Source organism: Accipiter gentilis, chromosome 6, assembly GCF_929443795.1.
Source record: "Accipiter gentilis chromosome 6, bAccGen1.1, whole genome shotgun sequence".
NCBI lineage: Eukaryota > Metazoa > Chordata > Aves > Accipitriformes > Accipitridae > Astur > Astur gentilis.
The window spans coordinates 20668031-20686114 of record NC_064885.1 but is presented as its reverse complement, the minus strand read 5'-3'; the positions used below and the strand labels follow the sequence as shown (position 1 = coordinate 20686114).

The 18084-nt window shown below is 36.6% G+C and overlaps 1 protein-coding gene across 6 annotated transcripts in view; it reads left to right on the top strand.

Moving 5' to 3' along the window:
• PIK3CB (phosphatidylinositol-4,5-bisphosphate 3-kinase catalytic subunit beta) overlaps window positions 1-18084 on the top strand; it is a 196388-nt gene that overhangs the window by 160144 nt on the left and 18160 nt on the right. For all 6 annotated transcript variants that reach the window (XM_049802713.1, XM_049802715.1, XM_049802714.1 and 3 more), the window contains 6 exons: window positions 756-1007; window positions 1595-1691; window positions 2592-2722; window positions 6258-6311; window positions 8288-8476; window positions 16254-16375. In XM_049802713.1, coding sequence (XP_049658670.1) covers window positions 756-1007; window positions 1595-1691; window positions 2592-2722; window positions 6258-6311; window positions 8288-8476; window positions 16254-16375 — 845 coding nt within the window. The remainder of the gene's footprint in view (window positions 1-755; window positions 1008-1594; window positions 1692-2591; window positions 2723-6257; window positions 6312-8287; window positions 8477-16253; window positions 16376-18084) is intronic.

Genomic DNA, 18084 nt, shown 5'->3' with positions numbered 1-18084 from the left:
CTTAGCATTGACCTGTAATTCGTTTAATTTCAGTGCCAGTAACTCCAGCTTCTTTCTCTTCTTGCCCTTCTCCTTTCCTGTTTATTATTTTTATTGTTCAGGCTATCTAGTTTTGTTAGTTTCTGGGTGCTAAAGACAAAACAGAATTCCTGGGAATTATGTATGTTGTTATTATTACTATTACAGGTGATTTCTGATGTCAGGGTCAGCAGTGTTCCATCTGTACATTTTTATAAACAGTTTAAGTAAAAAATGAATTTTTTCTTAAGCTGAAAAAACCCAGAACTTTTTTCAGTTAGAGGCACAAATCGGTTCTTCCTGGAGATTTGAGTCTGTATTCAGAAGACTAGACTTACCTTTTTCATTCTGCTTAGTTGTTTGTTTCCTACAATTTCCTTCTGTGTTAGGTATGTTAACTTAGAAGCATTTCTATATCCATATATTGTATTTGTTAGTATAGATGAGTTTTTGTTATTATTAGTTACATGTGGTAATATGAGTAATTCAGTACTGAAAAAATTGGTAGCCAACATTATTTAAACAAATATATTTTGATTTGGCCAAACACATGAATAGCAAAGTAAAAAGAATTTGTTGTCAAGAACTGTTTGGTTCATTTTAAAAACCTCAAAATTAGTGTTTCTTTTAAGATAGAAATATTGATGAAATGTATATATGTACGTTCTGTATAATGTTCTGTGCGGAATTCTGTAGGTTCTATGGCAAGCTTAAAATTTCTCATTTCTTTATTGCAGGTTCATGTTAGGGCTGGTCTTTTCCACGGTACAGAGCTCCTTTGTAAAACTATTGTAAGCACAGAAATATCTGGGAGAAGTGACCACATTTGGAATGAAGTACTAGAGTTTGAAATAAACATCTGTGATCTACCAAGAATGGCAAGGCTCTGCTTTGCAGTTTATGCTGTGATGGATAAGATGAAAACTAAAAAGTCAACCAAGGCAATGAATCCTTCCAAATACCAAACCATTAGGAAAGCAGGAAAAGTGGTAATTATTTAATTTCTTTTTCTTGAATTCTTCTGAATTATATTGAAATGAGTATTCAGAAGTCTTTCGTTGTCCTCATTTTAGTGTTCAAGAATGCAAAATGAAAAAAAAAATTAAAAGGGTCATATGTATTAAGAATTGCACATATTGGTACAAAAAAAACTTTTCATACTTCCCAGACACTGAAAAATGCGTGAAAATTTTAGTTGTAAGTCAGTTGGCAAATGGCTGTTTAAAGAATCGTATTTTAAAAGGTCAGTTTTCTTCTGAAGTTTAGATGAGTTGTGACTGGGAAAAGATGAAAAAATTAGCATCTGGGCTCACATTCAGGGAAATATGTACTTTTACACTGGTAGATTGGCATGCTTAAAATTAAGTCTTATTGTCCTCAGTGGTACTGGAGTTCATACTGAAAACTATGCATATGTTTAACTGCTTTTCTGAAAGATATCACCATTTTTTAAAAAAAACAACCAAAAAACAACCACCCTCTCAATTTCAGTTATACTGTAGTCCTTGTAGTCCTTGCTGCATAGTAATGTTCACTGGCATCTTAGTTTCCGTGTAAAAAATCTTTCCTTTTACAGCATTATCCTGTAGCCTGGGTAAATACCATGGTATTTGATTATAAAGGACAGTTGAAGAATGGAGAACTGGTACTGCACAGCTGGTCATCATTTCCTGGTAAAGTTTAACTTTTAAGATTTGGACTTTAAATACTTAACAAGACTAACGAAGAGTAGTATCAAATAGTAGAATATTTACTGTATGCATGTCCAATTCTCCTGTCATAATCTCTTTACTACTTATATTTTTTTACGTGGATAAACATATAACGTCTTAATCCGTTTCCTGGAAGTATTGTGTATCGGGAAAGAGGAAGGGCAAGAGTCTGCTTGGAAATAGTATTCTAAAAGTTTTATCTCTTTATCTATGACACCACATAAAAACATACATGTTTATATCTAGTTTTACCTGGTTTTAAGATGCAGTTTAGGTTTCATTTGGTTCCGGGTGCTATGCATCCTAAACTAAATAGATAAGTTATATTGTATGTGATGATATTTGCATCAGCAAAAAATGTGAATTAGTATTTTTTAAGTCTTCCTTTCCTGACATTCAGATTGATTGATTGTGTCTGAAATTTCCATGTCACTCTTCATTCCATCCTAAGAAACCCTGTATCCAATTGGCTGTAGTACTGAAAGATATCTGGTTTAAAACTCTTCTTTTTTTTGTACTCTTTGATATGGAGGCAGTGTGTATGCTGATTTACAGAAGATGCAGATCTTACTGGGATTTGGTTCAGTATAGGGATATCTCAGCTTCCCTTGACTGCTATGTTTATTTTGGAAAGAGAAATCCAGTTTCTCATTGGGTGGTAATCCAACTTTTGTGAATATAGGGGGTATGGGTAGTTTATGCTGGAAATGCAGTGCATTGTAGTAAAAGTGCTGTGCAGCAAAACATACTTCTGTCTATTGTATACAGTAAGCAATTTCTTATTGCATCTTTCCCTTCCAGGTTTTTTAATTTTAATGCATGCCTGGCCTATAATATTAATTGCTCTGTCTAATGTTTCAGATGAACTTGAAGAAATGTTGAATCCAATGGGAACGGTCCAGACTAACCCTTACACTGAAAATGCAACAGCTTTGCACATTAAATTTCAAGAATATTCAAAACAGCCTATTAATTACCCTCCCTTTGATAAGGTAAGGTATGACATAAAGAGCAGTCATTAATGCTTATGTGTAAGTAGCTTTTTCTTCTCTCCTTTCAACACTGCCTTTTCCACTGAATTCCCCACTTACTGCCTTTTAGTTAACATACTTGCGGTTTTTTTTAATCTTGCACTGCATGAGAGTGCTAGTGCTCTGACTTAAGGGTCTTCAGATAGTATTTTGAAGATGTATACTTTTAAAAATACTCTGTACTTAGTCTCTGGAGGGTCAGAAGCATAATCAGTTTCCCATATCAATGATCTTATAAAAAGCTAAAGTTATTGGCCATTCTGGAAACCTTCAAACTGTGGTTGCCTGTGATCTATAAAGATCTGTTATTTCTTTGTACAAATGTATGTTACCTACTCTTTGGGGAACTTATTTCTTCTATGAGCTAAAATCCTTTTAGGGATAAGTAGACTCTTAATACTATATGAAAAGGGATTTCTCAAGGTCTGCTCTTGAACTAAATCCACATAAGTTGCCCTGCAGTTTTCTACAGATATGAATAAGAATGTCTAGAAAGGAAATGGATATTTGGAATAGACATGGTAATGTCTGTAGTGTGAATGCTAGGTAGCGAGTTGTTCACAAACCAGCAAATAAAGCTAAGACCAGGAAACAAGTAATAAAATAAGGGTTAAAACAGACAGCTAATGATGCCTTGAAAAAAACAAAGGTTTAACTCGTACATACATTAGTCTGAATTTTGTTTTGGGGAAAGTTAATAACCACTTAGAGAAAATTGCGCTTTTTTTTTTTTTCTTTGAGGGTTTTGCATCTTTGACGGCATGAACAAAAAGACAGAAACCACCAAGGTTTATCAGCTTGACCAAAGAGAGATTTTGGGTTTAAGGTTCATCAAAATGAAGTCAAATAACAAGATAGGGGTTTTTGTTTTGATTTGGGGGGGGGAAGGAGGGATGTCTAGTTGGTTGTTGTCGTCCGTCCCCCCCCCTCCCCATCAGCGCAGTACTAATTCTTGTATTAAAACAGCATTGGAAATGCCTTAAGAGCTAAAACAGTACTAATTGCCTTCTTAATGATGGTTGACCAGTTTACTCTTCATACTGGACATATTTATTCAGTTTTGTTATTTATATTTATATTTTTTGTTATTTTATATGTAATGCTTTAATTTTTTGCTCATTACACTATATGTATTTAATTTCTAAAGAGCAAGCTGCTTTTATGTGCATATTACAGACATGTTGCATAAAAGTATGTTTCTTAAGTAATAGTATATTTTTTCTAGCTCTACTGTTCCTTTTATTTGTACGTGCAATACTAAGTTTTCAGTATGTTAAAATGCTGGGATGAATACAGACAAAAGATTTTACTAAGTCACATGATGTATTGCTGTTAAGGTAGTGTCTGGATGGTCTTCACCATCCCTTGTAACTTTTGTTTGGCTGCTGGCTTTTTTTATTTTGTGGCTTTGCTCCCTTGAACTTCACCTGAGAAATCCTGTGTATCATATAGAAGAAAATCTCAGAGTGTCTTTATAAAGTGATTGCAGAGCTGGTAATGAAACATTCATTGAAAGCCTTCAACTTTGAGGAAATGCTACAAAATGTGGGGGGTTTGTTTGTTTGTTCTTCTCCAGTAACTTTTGCAAGTCCCTAGAGTTAAGAAACTTATCACTGTAATCGCAGTATCACTGGGAAAATGGAGCTCTAAACTCTTTGATAATTCATTCAATTTCTGTGGGTATATCGAAATTTCTCCCTCGGAAAAGAGAGTAAGATACCAGTCTCTGAAAGATTCCCTTGGCAAAGGTCCTGTTGAATCAGGAGTAATGTTGTAGCTGTGTGAATTATATCAGCTGAGAATCTGTTGTCTAGATGAGACTAGCTTGGTACATGGCTGATTCTTATTTTCCCTATGTTTTTGCTTGTTTCTGCCAAGAAGATGGAGAATCGGATGCCAAATCTTTATTTTAAGAAACATAATGTGCAAAAATAGATGAATCTTTTCGATCATAGTGTTATTCTACTTGCAGTGAACAGCTGTTAGGGGCTGAGTGAGCTAAGTGCCTTGACAATTGATAAGAAAATTGTTGTCTAATGCAGGAGCCATATATTGGGCTGGTTAATGATCAGTGCTGCTGGCACACTGAGGGGCTCATAGTTCAGTTGAACAAAGCTGGACTTGCACAAACTTTCAAAGTTTATTTGCAAACAGAGTAACTCTAAAAAGCACAAGGAGGCAAGCATTAAGCATAGGATTAGGACACTGTGGTTTTGTTAATGCACGTTTTCATGCATAATATGTAAACAAGCTTTGTAGCCAAGTAGCAGGTGTAATACATCATATTGATAAGCATTTCATACAGAGAAACAAAAAAAGTTAGTATACTTTTTTAAGGATTTTAGCTGCTGAGTATTTATGCTCTGATTATTGTAGTCTTTTCTGATTTGCATATTGCCTGAGTAAAGACAATACAAGTCTTGCTGAATCTGTGTCTGGGGGTGGTATTATATTCCTGGGTGATGGTAGAGGCAGACCTCTGAGGGAAAGGAGATGGTCTAGCTCCTTAGACTTCTTTCTTAATTGATATTTCATTTTATGAATTGTCAGATGATGATGCTTTGAGGAACAACTGTAGATACACCCACCTGACTAGTTCAGCTGGTCTAATTAGCTCAGGCAGTCACCATTTTAACACATCTCTGTTGGTTACAGTAGTGTGCAGAATATAGTTTGAAGAACTGTATTTACATCTACACTTAACTACCCATCATGATTTATTACATGATCTTCAAAAACTAAGTAAAATGTTCAGAAGGTCAAAAAAAAAAAAAAAAAAAGAGGAAGAGTAACTCAGAGCTGAGCTTCTGGGGAAATGTTCCCTTGCTGTTAACAGAAGTAGCAGTACTTTTTCCCGAGGGTTGCTGTATCTGGTGCTGAGCGCTTGTTGGTGGAATATTCACTTTATCATTAAATGAGTTCTTGTTGGAAGCTGGTTGTTCATGATGTTACAGAAGGGAAGATCCTAGGTTTAGAGAAGTAACTGGAAATGCTAACTGAGATCATATGGGCGATCTGAGAGGGTGGCGAAAGGACTAAGTTTGTGGATTCACACTGAAATAGAGGGCTAGAAGTGTGGATCTGTAGGTAGCGGGTATGACTCATGGGAGAAGCACCCTCAAACAGCAGTAGATGAGAAAACAAAGGATAATGTAGAGTTGAGTTGGTTTGCTATACTGAAAAATAAGTAGGAACTGCAAATAGAAACAGAAAACAAGATGTGATAGGGAAGACTATTTAGCCCAGGAGTGGTGAAGAAGAAGAAAATGGAGGTAATCATAAACGCTCCTATTCCTGATCTCCATAGTGCTGCAGATTAGAAAAGGGACACAGCATAGAAGTCCATATTATACCACTATACATACAAAATAATAGTGTTGTAATTATCTAAAAGATAGCAGTGTTTCCTTATCTGCTTAATTTCTATAGTATTTGTTCTTTCAATGCAGTCAGATTTGTTTTTAAATCTAATGTATTTAAAACCATCTTTTTGTAGATACTTGAAAAGGCAGCTGAGATTGCAAGAAGCAGTGACAATGCTGCAATGGCGGTAAGCATCTGCTAAAGACTATTTTAAAGTTATTTTTCTGGGGTTTTTGGTTTTTAACTTCTACATCAATGTAGAAATAACTAAGTCAACTGCTCAAGTAACAACAGTTCTGCTGGCTCTGTCTTCTTATGTAATTCACTTTGAAATGCTTTAAAATTCAGGTATCTATCTACTTTTTCCAATATGTTTTGGACTTCTTGGCTGTTTTCTGTCAAAAAGCACAATTGCTTTACACTCTGTGGATCTGGAACACAGCTAAGATTTACATTAGATCTGGAAAACATTCCTAGGCTGCATAAAATACTGCTAGAAAATTGCTCAGTTTTATCAAGTATGATTGATTTGCTTGATTGTCAGATGTTTCCAGATAAGCTCCCTCAAAAATGGTCATTGATCTGTAAGATGTTTCTTAATGAATATATGCTCTTCTTCAGGAACTGGATAGTTCTAACTTGACAAATTTTGAAAAGATCACCAAAATATGAAGGCGCTTTCTTTGTATTATATACAAAAATACAGAAGATAGCAATTTAAGATGGTGAAAGCACAGTCAGATCAACGGTAATAACAACTGCATTTTATATAAGAATAAAGCCGTTAATTGAAAAATGTGTCAGTTACAATACCAAGTGCCTAAAGTGCTCAGGAAGAGTAAAAACTCACTGCAACTTTGGGTGCAAACAACTTAATGTACAAATAATTGAAAATCTTAAATAGCATGCCAACTTGGCAGTATTGTGACTTTTAATTTGAAAGATTAACACTTTCAGATACAAGAATCACCATATTGTCAAGACTGTTTACTTATTTTGATACAGAAACAGAGTGTGTACTTAGTTTTACTAAACAAGCATTGCAATTCAACTAGCTTTTTAAAGTCTATTCACTCCTAAAGAATTTATGCTTAGGTGGTATTTTTACATGCAAATGTTTACTTAAAACATTTCAGCAGAATACAAGGCTCAGGCACTCATTTCTAGAAGGAGCTAAACTTAAATTCTGTGTGCAGCAGATACTTCTTCCCCCCCACCCCAATCAGGGGGGGAACCTGTGCAGAATGTTATTTGATGAGAGCTGTTTATTTCTGCTATGAATTCTAATTGGTTTTGCCTACAATTTCCTCTGAACTTTTTGTTGTTTTTGTTATTATTAATGTAAAGACCTTTTGCCTACCTCTTGAAATTATGTAGAAACTTCTTCAGCTTTGTGAAGATAAAGTTGGCTTTGGTATTTAATGCTTGCCATATTGTTTTTCAAAATATGTATTGAAACTAATTTATTCCCTTCAACTACTACCTCCTTATCCAGAAGCAGCAGTTTCTTTTGTCTCCCATTTCTGGAATGCTATTGTTGCTAGTATCATTGCTTTAATTTCTGCCCTTGTAGTTTACATAAGGGCATGGCTGGGACAGAAGGTATTCACTGAGCCAGCGTGAAGACTCACTCATACAAACTGATTTACAGATTCAGTACTAATGTTAATGCTTCAGAGATATAAAATGGAGGAAAATGTCTGGAAAGGGGAAGCCTGGATTAGAAGACAAAAAATGTGTTTGTATACTTGGCAAATTTACTTCCCTTTGTTTATTGTTGGAAAAGTATTTTTTGGCTTTTAATTAACACCCCCACACATGTATTTCTATTAAATTTGCTGACTTGAAAAAGAAAAGGAGAAAGTATATGCATCCTAAATGAAAGTTCTTCATGTTAGAGTTGGAAAATAGAAATATTGCCATCTAGTGTCATTAACTCTAAAGTTTAGTTACTTTTTCAGAAACTTTTGTACACTGAATTTTTAATCTATTATTTACAGTTCTTATAGCTCAAGAAATCTGAAAGAAAGTCATAGGAGTCATTCTCCTGTGTTTCATGAGTTTTATCTTACGTTCTTCTTGGGGTAGGGTTTCTAGTATTTGAGCTAAAATATAAAAATCTTACTGAATATATCAAAACATTATACATTTCTCATTTTCTAGGGTCGAGGTGGTAAGAAGTTTTATATTGTGCTAAAAGAAATAATGGAAAGAGATCCTTTGTCTCAACTCTGTGAAAATGAAATGGATCTTATTTGGACTTTGCGATATGACTGTCGTGAAAATTTTCCACAATCATTGCCTAAACTGCTGCTCTCTTTAAAATGGAACAAACTTGAAGATGTTGCTCAGGTAAGGGAAAAGACAGTGATGGTGGGGAAAAATCCTGGAGCCAAATCATGAGTAAATAGGCTTTCTTTCCCAAGTATGGTAACTTTGAAATGGTACTATTGTATAAACCAAAGTTCATTGTTTACCCTCTGTGGCCTGGATGCATAAGGAAGAACTTCTTATCGTAAAAAAACACCCAAAATGCATTTCAGAGGGCCTCTGAATAATGAGAAAAGTACAGCAATTATTTATTTATACATTTTAAACTTAATTAAGTTTGCAAATCAAGATATGAAATAAAGCTTCTTTATAAAAGTTGTTAAACTGCTCAAAGACTATAAAAATCCACATTTCAGACTGGGAAATTAAACTTCATTGAGGCAGACACACGATTGTTTGAAGAGATATGATACCCACTAGTGGTACAAAATACTTCATTCTCATCATCTTGACTGTTTGACCAAATAGGGTCTCTTTAAAGTAACTGTAAGTAATTCAGAACTTGAAGTCTGCTGCTGTGCTACAAGATTACTTTTTCAGTAAAACTGTATCATTTGTTTGCTGTATAGATGTGCAAGGTTATTCCACTATACTGTAAAGAAGTTGGTGTACCAACTGTATTTACCCAAACAGAATCCAACTCTTGTGATGCTTTTTGGGAACAGGTGGAACTTTGATATAGGAAAAATTATCTGAGTTTATGGTGGCACCATTCCTGCTTGATAGACTGACTTAAAAGTAATAAAATAACATATTCCTGGATTTGTATTGAAACTTTTTAGTCTGTGTGTGTACAGGGCAAGTTGGGCAAAACCATAAAAGTCTGGCCAGTGTTAACAAGCACAGTACTCACTCTAAGGGGTGAACCCAGAGGTTGTTTTGTTCATCTGCTTATCCTGACAGAATTGCACATTTAAATGATGCTCAACTTCGTGCAGACTGTTACACTGAGATAATATATATATGTCTTTCCATGAGTCTCAGTTTTTTAAATTTTAAATTAAAATTTTTGTTTTTATTTTGAAAAAACTTTAAGCTAAAAAACATTTGCTGTGAAGGATTATGATTGATAGTATAAACTTCTATTCTAGCTCAGTATTCTGACCTTTGCCTGTTACAAGCTAGGTGTTCTTGGAAGAAAAGGAAACCACTGCATGAAAACTCAACTTCCGTCTATTCATCATGTGACTTTTGTGATTATCCAGTCAGTCAGAATCTTAGTTTGCCTCCAGCATACAGTTTATTTTCTGTTGTATCCTTCCTACCAGTTAGATGTATATGTTCTGTGAACTTATAAAAATAAATGGAATTTCATTCTAGCTCGTTGTTTGTGCCATTAACACTACACTAACAAAGTGTGGCACACACACATTCCTTGCTCACTGGTGTTCTTTCATGTGCAAGAATCGTTTGTTCCTAAGTAATTTTGTTATGTGCTTCTGAATTTATTGTTCATTATTAAAAGTTATTTGGAAATACAAACTGTATTGGTAGAGTACCATGGGATACAGCCCTGGAGGGAAGAGGGGCCCAGGAAAGCTGGTGAATAGTCAAGGATCACCTCCTCCAAGCTCAGGAATGATGCATCCCAACAAAGAGGAAGTTAGGCAAAAATGCCAGGAGGCCTGTGTGGATGAACAAGAAGCTCCTGGACAAACTCAGACACAAAAAGGAAGCCTGCAGAGGGTGGAAGCAAGGACAGGTAGCCTGAGAGGAATACAGAGAAATTATCTGAGCAGCCAGGGATCAGGTTAGGAAAGCCAAAGCCCTGATAGAATTAATTCTGGCCAGGAACGTCAATGGCAACAAGAAAAGCTTCTATAGGTACATCAGTGATAGAAGGAAATGAGGGGAAAAAGTGGGCCCTCTCCAGAAGGAAATGAGTCCTGATTACCCAGGACATGGAGAAGGCTGAGATACTCAACGACTTCTTTGCCTCAGTCTTCACTGGCAAGTACTCCAGCCACACACTGCCCAAGTCACAGAAGGCAAAGGCAGGGACTGGGAGAATGAAGAACTGCCCACTGTAGAAGATCAGGTTTGAGACTATCTAAGGAACCTGAAGGTGCACAAGTCCATGGGACCTGATGAGATGCATCTGTGGGTCCTGAGGGAACTGGCGGATGAAGTGGCTAAGCCACTGTCCGTATATTTGAGAAGTCATGGCAGCCTGGGGAAGTTCCTACTGACTGGAAAAGGTGAAATGTAAGCCCCATTTTTAAAAAGGGAAAAAAGGAAGACCTGGGAACTACAGGCCAGCCAGTCTCACCTCTGTGCCTGGCAAGATCATGGAGCAGATCCTCCTGGAAACTATGCTAGGGTACATGGAAAATGAGAAGGTGATTGGTGCCAGCCAACATGGCTTCACTAAGGGCAAATCGTGCCTGACAAATTTGGTGGCCTTCTACGACAGGGTTATGGCGTTGGTGGGTAAGGGAGGAGCAATGGATGTCATCTACCTGGACTTGTGCAAAGCGTTTGACACTGTCCCCCACAACTTTCTTGTCTCTAAATTGGAGAGACATGATTTGATGGATGGACCACTTGGTAGATAAGGAATTTGCTGGATGGCTGCACTCAAGAGTTGCAGTCAACAGCTCGATGTCCGAGACCAACGATGAGTGGAGTTCCTCAGGGATCAGTATTGGGACTGGCACTGTTTAACATCTTTGTTGGCAACATGGACAGTGGGATTGAGTGCACCCTCGGCAAGTTTGCTGGCAACACCAAGTTGTGTGGTGCGGTCAATATGCTGGAAAGAAGGGATGCCATCCAGAGCGACCTAGACAGGCTTGAGAGGTGGGCCTGTGCGAACCTCATGAAGTTCAGCAAGGCCAAGTGCAAGGTCCTGGACATGGGCTGGGGCAATCCCAAGCACAAATACAGGCTGGGTGATGAGTGGATTGAGAGCAGCCCTGAGGGGAAGCACTTGGGGGTTTTGGATGATCAACCCAGCAATGTGCCCTCGCAGCCCAGAAAGCCAACCATGTCCTGGGCTGCATCAAAAGTGGCATGACCAGCAGGTTGAGGAAGGTGATTCTCCACCTTTACTCTGCTCTTGTGGGACCCCACATGGAGTACTGCATTCAGGTCTGGGGCCCCCAATGTAAGAAGGATGTGGACCGGTAGGAGTGAGTCTAGAGGAGGGCCACGAAGATGGTCAGGGGGCTGGAGCACCTCCACTATGAGGATAGGCTGAGAGAGTTGGGGTGGTTCAGCCTGGAGAAGAGAAGGCTCCGGGGAGACCTTATAGCAGCCTTCCAGTACTTAAAGGGGGCCTACAAGAAAGCCAGAGAGGGACTTTTTACAAGGGCATGTAGTGATAGGACATGGGGTAATGGCTTAAAACTGAAAGAGAGTAGATTTAGATTAGATGTAAGGAAGAAGTTCTTCCCTGTGAGGATGGTGAGACACTGGAACAGGTTGCCCGGGGAGGTTGTGGATGCCCCATCTCTGGAAGTGTCCAAAGCCAGGTTGGATGAGGCTTTGAGCAACCTGGTCTAGTGGAAGGTGTCCCTGCCCATGGCAGGGGTGTTGGAACTAGATGATTTTTAAGGTCCCTTCCAACCCAAGCCATTCTATGATTCTATCAAATATAAGCAGGTATTTGTTTATTCATTAAAATATGCAAAGGAAAAGGCATTCTTACTGCTTGCTAGGGCCTTTGAAATACAGCCTTTGGTAGCAGAATTTTGAAAAGTTATTTGGAGTATGGATATTAGCTGACAGCTCAAAGTCCTTTAAATTTGGGAATATTAAAAATATGTATAAAGCATTTTATTTAAACAGATAGCTGAAAATACAAGTCATCTTGCTTGTTACTGTGTACTTTCTGGAAGGAACATAGTATTTATGTTTGCTTATGGATAGACAATAGTGTGGTTTATGTTAGACTATTCTTGCTGCCAAAACCAATATTGTATCTGCAAAATGATGTCTTATCCTTAAACATACCAAATATTTCTGTAATACGTAGACATATAAGTATTCCCAATGACTTACCTTTTCAGGTAAGGCAAGACAGCCTCATGAATTTTATGAGTTCCAAAATTAGCAGGACTCATAATTTACTTCTCATTAAAATTAAATATATATATATATAGTATTAGCTGTATGTTGCAATATTTGTGCTGCTACAACATGCAGGCTGTGGTACTAGAAGTTTTTTAAATGCCTATTTTTAGCTGTAAGTATTTCAGTAAATACTTAAGGTAAAAAGTTTGAAAAACCCAAACAAACACAAAAACAAAAAAAAAACCAAACCCCCCAAAACAACCAAACACCAGCTGTTATAAGAAAAATGAACTAAATAAATATATTCTTCTTGCTATTACTGCAGCTCAAAAGTAGTAAGGTTTTTCAGAAATGGAATATTATACTTGATTGTAGACCGTTTTTAATCTATTAGTTCAGTGGTCCATAAAGTTATATACAACAGATTATTGCAACTTGCTTGTATTACTTACCATATAAACTTCACCCAAGCTTCTGTATTGCAATATTTTAGTAGAATAGTTGCACTGAAGGAATTCTGAAAGTGTTTACCCTCACTGTTGCCGTAACCTCCTCGCTCAGCATAGTAGGGTGGCAGAACTTGTTAGAATTCACAGGCAGTATTTATTCTTGAAGCAGAATTTAGCCATTATTAAGGAAAAAAAAAATCTAACCACTTCCAGTGAAGTGACACCATCATTAATGAGAACTAGAGAAAGGACAGCTAATTTATTAAATATTTTAAATAACCAGAATAAAAATACTGGCCTGTATTTAATTGTATTGTCTCTTATAGTAAACTTGTCTTGTTAGGAAAGAAATTGTGGTTATTTCTTTATAGAAAAAATATTGATACATAAAGGCCACATTTGAGTTTTCTCTAAACCTTTAGATTGTTGTTGAGAATTCCTCAACAACAGAGCTCATAATTTTTTCACAACTTGTCAGGCGTTGTTAAACCATGTGAGAGAAGTATGCAGAATTTCATGTGTGCAGCGTTTTAACATGTTTGATATTGCAGAGAAATTTTAAGACCTTGAAACACATATTTTGAAATGTGAAATTTCTTTACAAATGAGATGTACTTGGAGCTTCTTCAGAGTTACCCCCCTCTTACCAAACCAGATGAGGGCATTTCTTGGTGCAAGTTTCTTTTGCCCAAATGCAACAAGTATTTCTGATATCCTTTCACCTGCACTTTGAGAACTGTGCAACGTACCTGGATATGGAGCTAGTTAGATGGCACTTTTCTCTTAATAGAAGTTCCAAGGCACAACATGAGCAGAGCAGTAGGTGTTAAGGGAATTTTCTTGGCTGTTTCATAGGTCATTTAGATCTTTCTTCCTCTAAGTTCATATCAGTTAACATTTTCTCATTGTAATAACCTCTGAAATAATTTCAGCAGTCAAAGCGAGGAGGTCTGTATCTTCAAATAAACTTCTTAGTTAATGTACATGCTGTAGACCGTGACTTTCAAAATTCATGGCCTGATACGTGAGGCATGTAAGGCCACTTTGACTCATCTTTTCAGACTGTATTTCAGGTTCTCCTTTCATTTTGATCATTCATTATTAACAAAATGTTTCTATATTTTTGTTGGTTTTGCACCTGACCTAAAGTAGGTTGTCTAGAAGTCCTGACACATTTGTTCTGAAGTTTCTTACTGTGTGTGTCTGATAAGCATAGCTGCTGCTTGCACTTTGAACATCTGTTTTATGGTAGTATGTATCTGCTCAGTGTTGTATTGAAATTCTGAAACAAATACTAAGTATTCCATGATATGCAAGTGTTGATGGCTGTAGTTCTTGATATAAGGACTGGTGTCGTTGACCCTTAACTGGGCTGTGGATTGAATAGGTTTTTGCGTGTTTATTTCTGTGGGACTGACATTTATATTTAAACACATCTTTCATTTTACTTTATATCATTATGAACCTTTCATGTTTCATACCAGTATTTGCTCATGAAAATAGTTTAATTGACTCTTTCATCCACTTTTGGAATTGTAGCATGGCCACTGGCTTTGCATTATGATTGATCTGTCCCCATTTCTTGCCTCACGAATTTCACAAAACTGCATGGATGAACCAGTTCAGAATCTGGCCCCGTAGGTGTTTAAACAGTGTTATGAGCATGCCTGTTGAATGCAGGCTGAGACTATCAACTTACATGTGTTTGTCATACTTGAACTAGAAGTGTTTAGTTGAACTATCACATATAGTAGGAATAGAGATTTTTTTTTTTCCACTGTTGGCATAAAAGGATTATTAAATCAGGAGGAAAATAACATCTTCCTAATAATTCAGATTTTATAAGTTGCTATTTAAATATGAAATACCTGTATTATCTAATTTGTAGGAAAGGGTGTTTTTATCTTGAGTTATGACTCATTCATATGGAGAAGAAATATCTTGTGCTGTTGATATGCTGCATTTACACATTCAACCTTATTTATTTTGAGTAGTAGTATACTGTTACAGTTATACAGCTATATACATATTATTAAAAACATACTCTCAGCGGGTAGCTTCATTAAAATGCAATAAACCCAGTTTATTTTAGGAGACCTCTATATGATTTTGTTCTTGGTCCAAAATGATACACTAGTGTTTTCTGTAATTTTTTTCCAGCACATCATTGTCTTCAGTATTGGGCATTTTTAAAAATACCTAACCTGAATCATCCTTTTTGCAATTTAAGCTCATTGCTATTCACAGTGCATGTGGCAAAAGGCTCTATCAGTTGAGCTGGATAAATATTTTTGGTAAAGATCTCTATCAACAAAACCCTTTAATTTTTTTTTTTTAATGGAAAATCTTTACCATTACCAAAATGTTTATATTTATGAAAGCATTTACAAAACATTATCTAAATTTTATTGAAACTGTTTCTAAAACTTACAAATCTGAGGTTACCTAATTTTTGTTTACTGTTGTCCTGGTTTCAGCTGGGATAGAGTTAATTTTCTTCCTAGTAGCTGGTACAGTGCTATGGTTTTGAGTTTGGTATGAGAAGAATGTTGATAGCACTGGTGTTTTCAGTTGTTAAGTAATGTTTAGTCTGAAGTCAAGGATTTTTCAGCTTCTGATGCCCAGCCAGTGAGAAGGCTGGAGGGGCACAAGAAGTTGGGAGGGGACACAGCCAGGACAGCTGACCCAAACTGGCCAAAGGGATATTCCATACCATGTGATGTCATGCCCGGTATATAAACTGGGGGGAGTGGGGGTGGGGGGATTGCTGCTCGGGGACTAACTGGTCGTTGATTGGCAGGTGGTAAGCAATTGCATTGTGCATCACTTGCATATTCTAATCCTTTTATTGTTATTATTGTGATTCTATTAGTGTTACTGTTATTATTAGTTTCTTCTTTTCTTTTCTATTAAGTTGTTCTTATCTCAACCCATGAGTTTTACTTTTTTTTTTTTCCCCCCTCGATTTTCTCCCCCATCCCACTGGGTGGGGGGAAAGTGAGTGAGCGGCTGCGTGGTGCTTAGTTGCTGGCTGGTGTTAAACCACAACAACTGTGCTTTGTGTCTATGTGTGAAGAAACAGATTTTTCAGACTAAGTGTAAATGAGACCTGGTGCCAAAAAAATAATATAGATAATTTTAAAGGGTAAGAAACTTAATCAGAAGTGTGCCCATTTTCCTAGAATTATTTCTCTCTTTTCCTGCCCCCCGCCACCCCCCGCCCCAGTCTGTAAGCTCCTTCTGTTAATATGAATGCTTTTAAAGGCAGTTATACCCATCTGTTTTCTTAAAATAGTTACTTTACCTGTAGCCTAATAGTCTTCTTTTTAAAACAGCTTCAGGCTCTCCTTCAGATATGGCCCAAGCTGCTGCCTAGAGAAGCATTAGAATTGTTGGATTTCAATTATCCAGACCAGTATGTCAGAGAATATGCAGTGGGTTGTTTAAAACAAATGAGGTGAGTATATTGTATTATTTCAGCATGCAAGGATTTCTGGGGTGAAAAGCTGTATTCTGTTTGTTTATAGGAAAAAAAGAACCCAAAGAGGAAAGATTTAAACACACTGCCTGCCATGAATAGATGGCCAAATTAAGTGGTCTAATTTCTAGATAAGCACATTGGCAGCCAAATAAAACCATCTTATTCTGACATCTTGTATTCAATGATTATCATTTTCCATGTTGCTAAGAGAACACCAATGTACCTTTGTCCCACAGCGAGTTGTGTATTCACCCCCTTCTCGGACAAAGGGGGAGCAAGATAGTGCGAGAACTTTTTAATAACAAAGGGACAAAATATTACAACAGTCAAATACTATAAAACCTGCCATCTAGCCACCTCACACTCTGTGTCAGGTATTCACTGTATCATTTAATAGAAATGTAAGCTGCAGCACATAATAAAAAAACAGAGAATTACTGGTTTGTTTGTTCTTCACAGTAGCTTTTGATATCTGCAGTTCTTCCTTTATCGCATATAATTTTGCTCTTCACTGTAACCTAGGGCAAGATTTGTATAACATTATCATTTGCAACATTACTGCATATTTCCTGTCCTTGAATTCTAAATTCTCTGTGGTGAATAGTTTAATGATTAATTTTTTGATGGTCAAGGCTAGACTTTTGGGGTAAGAAAAAAAAAAGAATGTTTTGACTTCTTTCAAATGCAAACAAGCAATCTAGCTGCTGGGCTATACTAGTAATACTGAATTGTTACATCTGGAATTATTTCCAGAATTCTTAGTTCTGGCTCTGAAGCAAGATCATGTTCAGCTGAGTGTCAGAAATCCATTTTCAACTTCTTTAAAAACTCTGATGAAGGTAGCTGGTAAAAAATGGAACCTAAGGATGAAAATAAATACAACACAGCACAATTGAAAGTTTTTACCAAGTTAGTGAAGTTTTTCAGAGTAAGATGGAGAGAATGAAAGAATTCAGTATTTGCATCTCTGAAGTCTTCAGTTGATGGACAGAAGAATTTCTACTCTTTTCCTTTTATCTTTTGCAGGGCCTTTGTAAGAGAAAAGAAACTCAAATGTAAAAAGCCAAGGAATGTTCACATTTGTTCTAGACTAACATAATTGTCAAGTGTGAGAGGGTTTTGGGGAGGGAGGGGAATACAGGATTTTACAGAAAATTATTGGAATTATTTTTATTATGTCAGAATATTACTTGCAGTAGTTAATTAACATAGAGGCTTTTCAAAGGTATGTTTATGAACTGTGGCTAAATACTTAAATTTGCACTTATGAAGTAGGAGTAATTTGGGCACTGTTTGGTTTCTCAAAGATGATGTACTTTTACTTATCCTCTAAAAACTTTCATGTTGTTGGTATGATTTAAAAACAAACAAACAAACAAAACCCCAGACAAAACATTTTGGCTAAATGGATCACTTTGTAGGTGTAGCTTAATAAATTAACACCTATGAACTGACAGTAACTTTTAAAGACATGTTAGTTGAATTTCTTTCAGTGGAAGGAGTACTGTCCTCCCCCTTCTTTGTAAGCTGAGTGACTTTGATAGGTATATGCAATTACTCTCAGTTCTTGTTTGTGCCCACTGCATCTAACTGCTAGGTTACAGTGGTTCTTTATGTGGTTCCAAAGGTCCAGCTCCTCAGTCAGAGGTTGAGTGGTCAGAGGTAGCCAATGTCCAGTCTGAAAT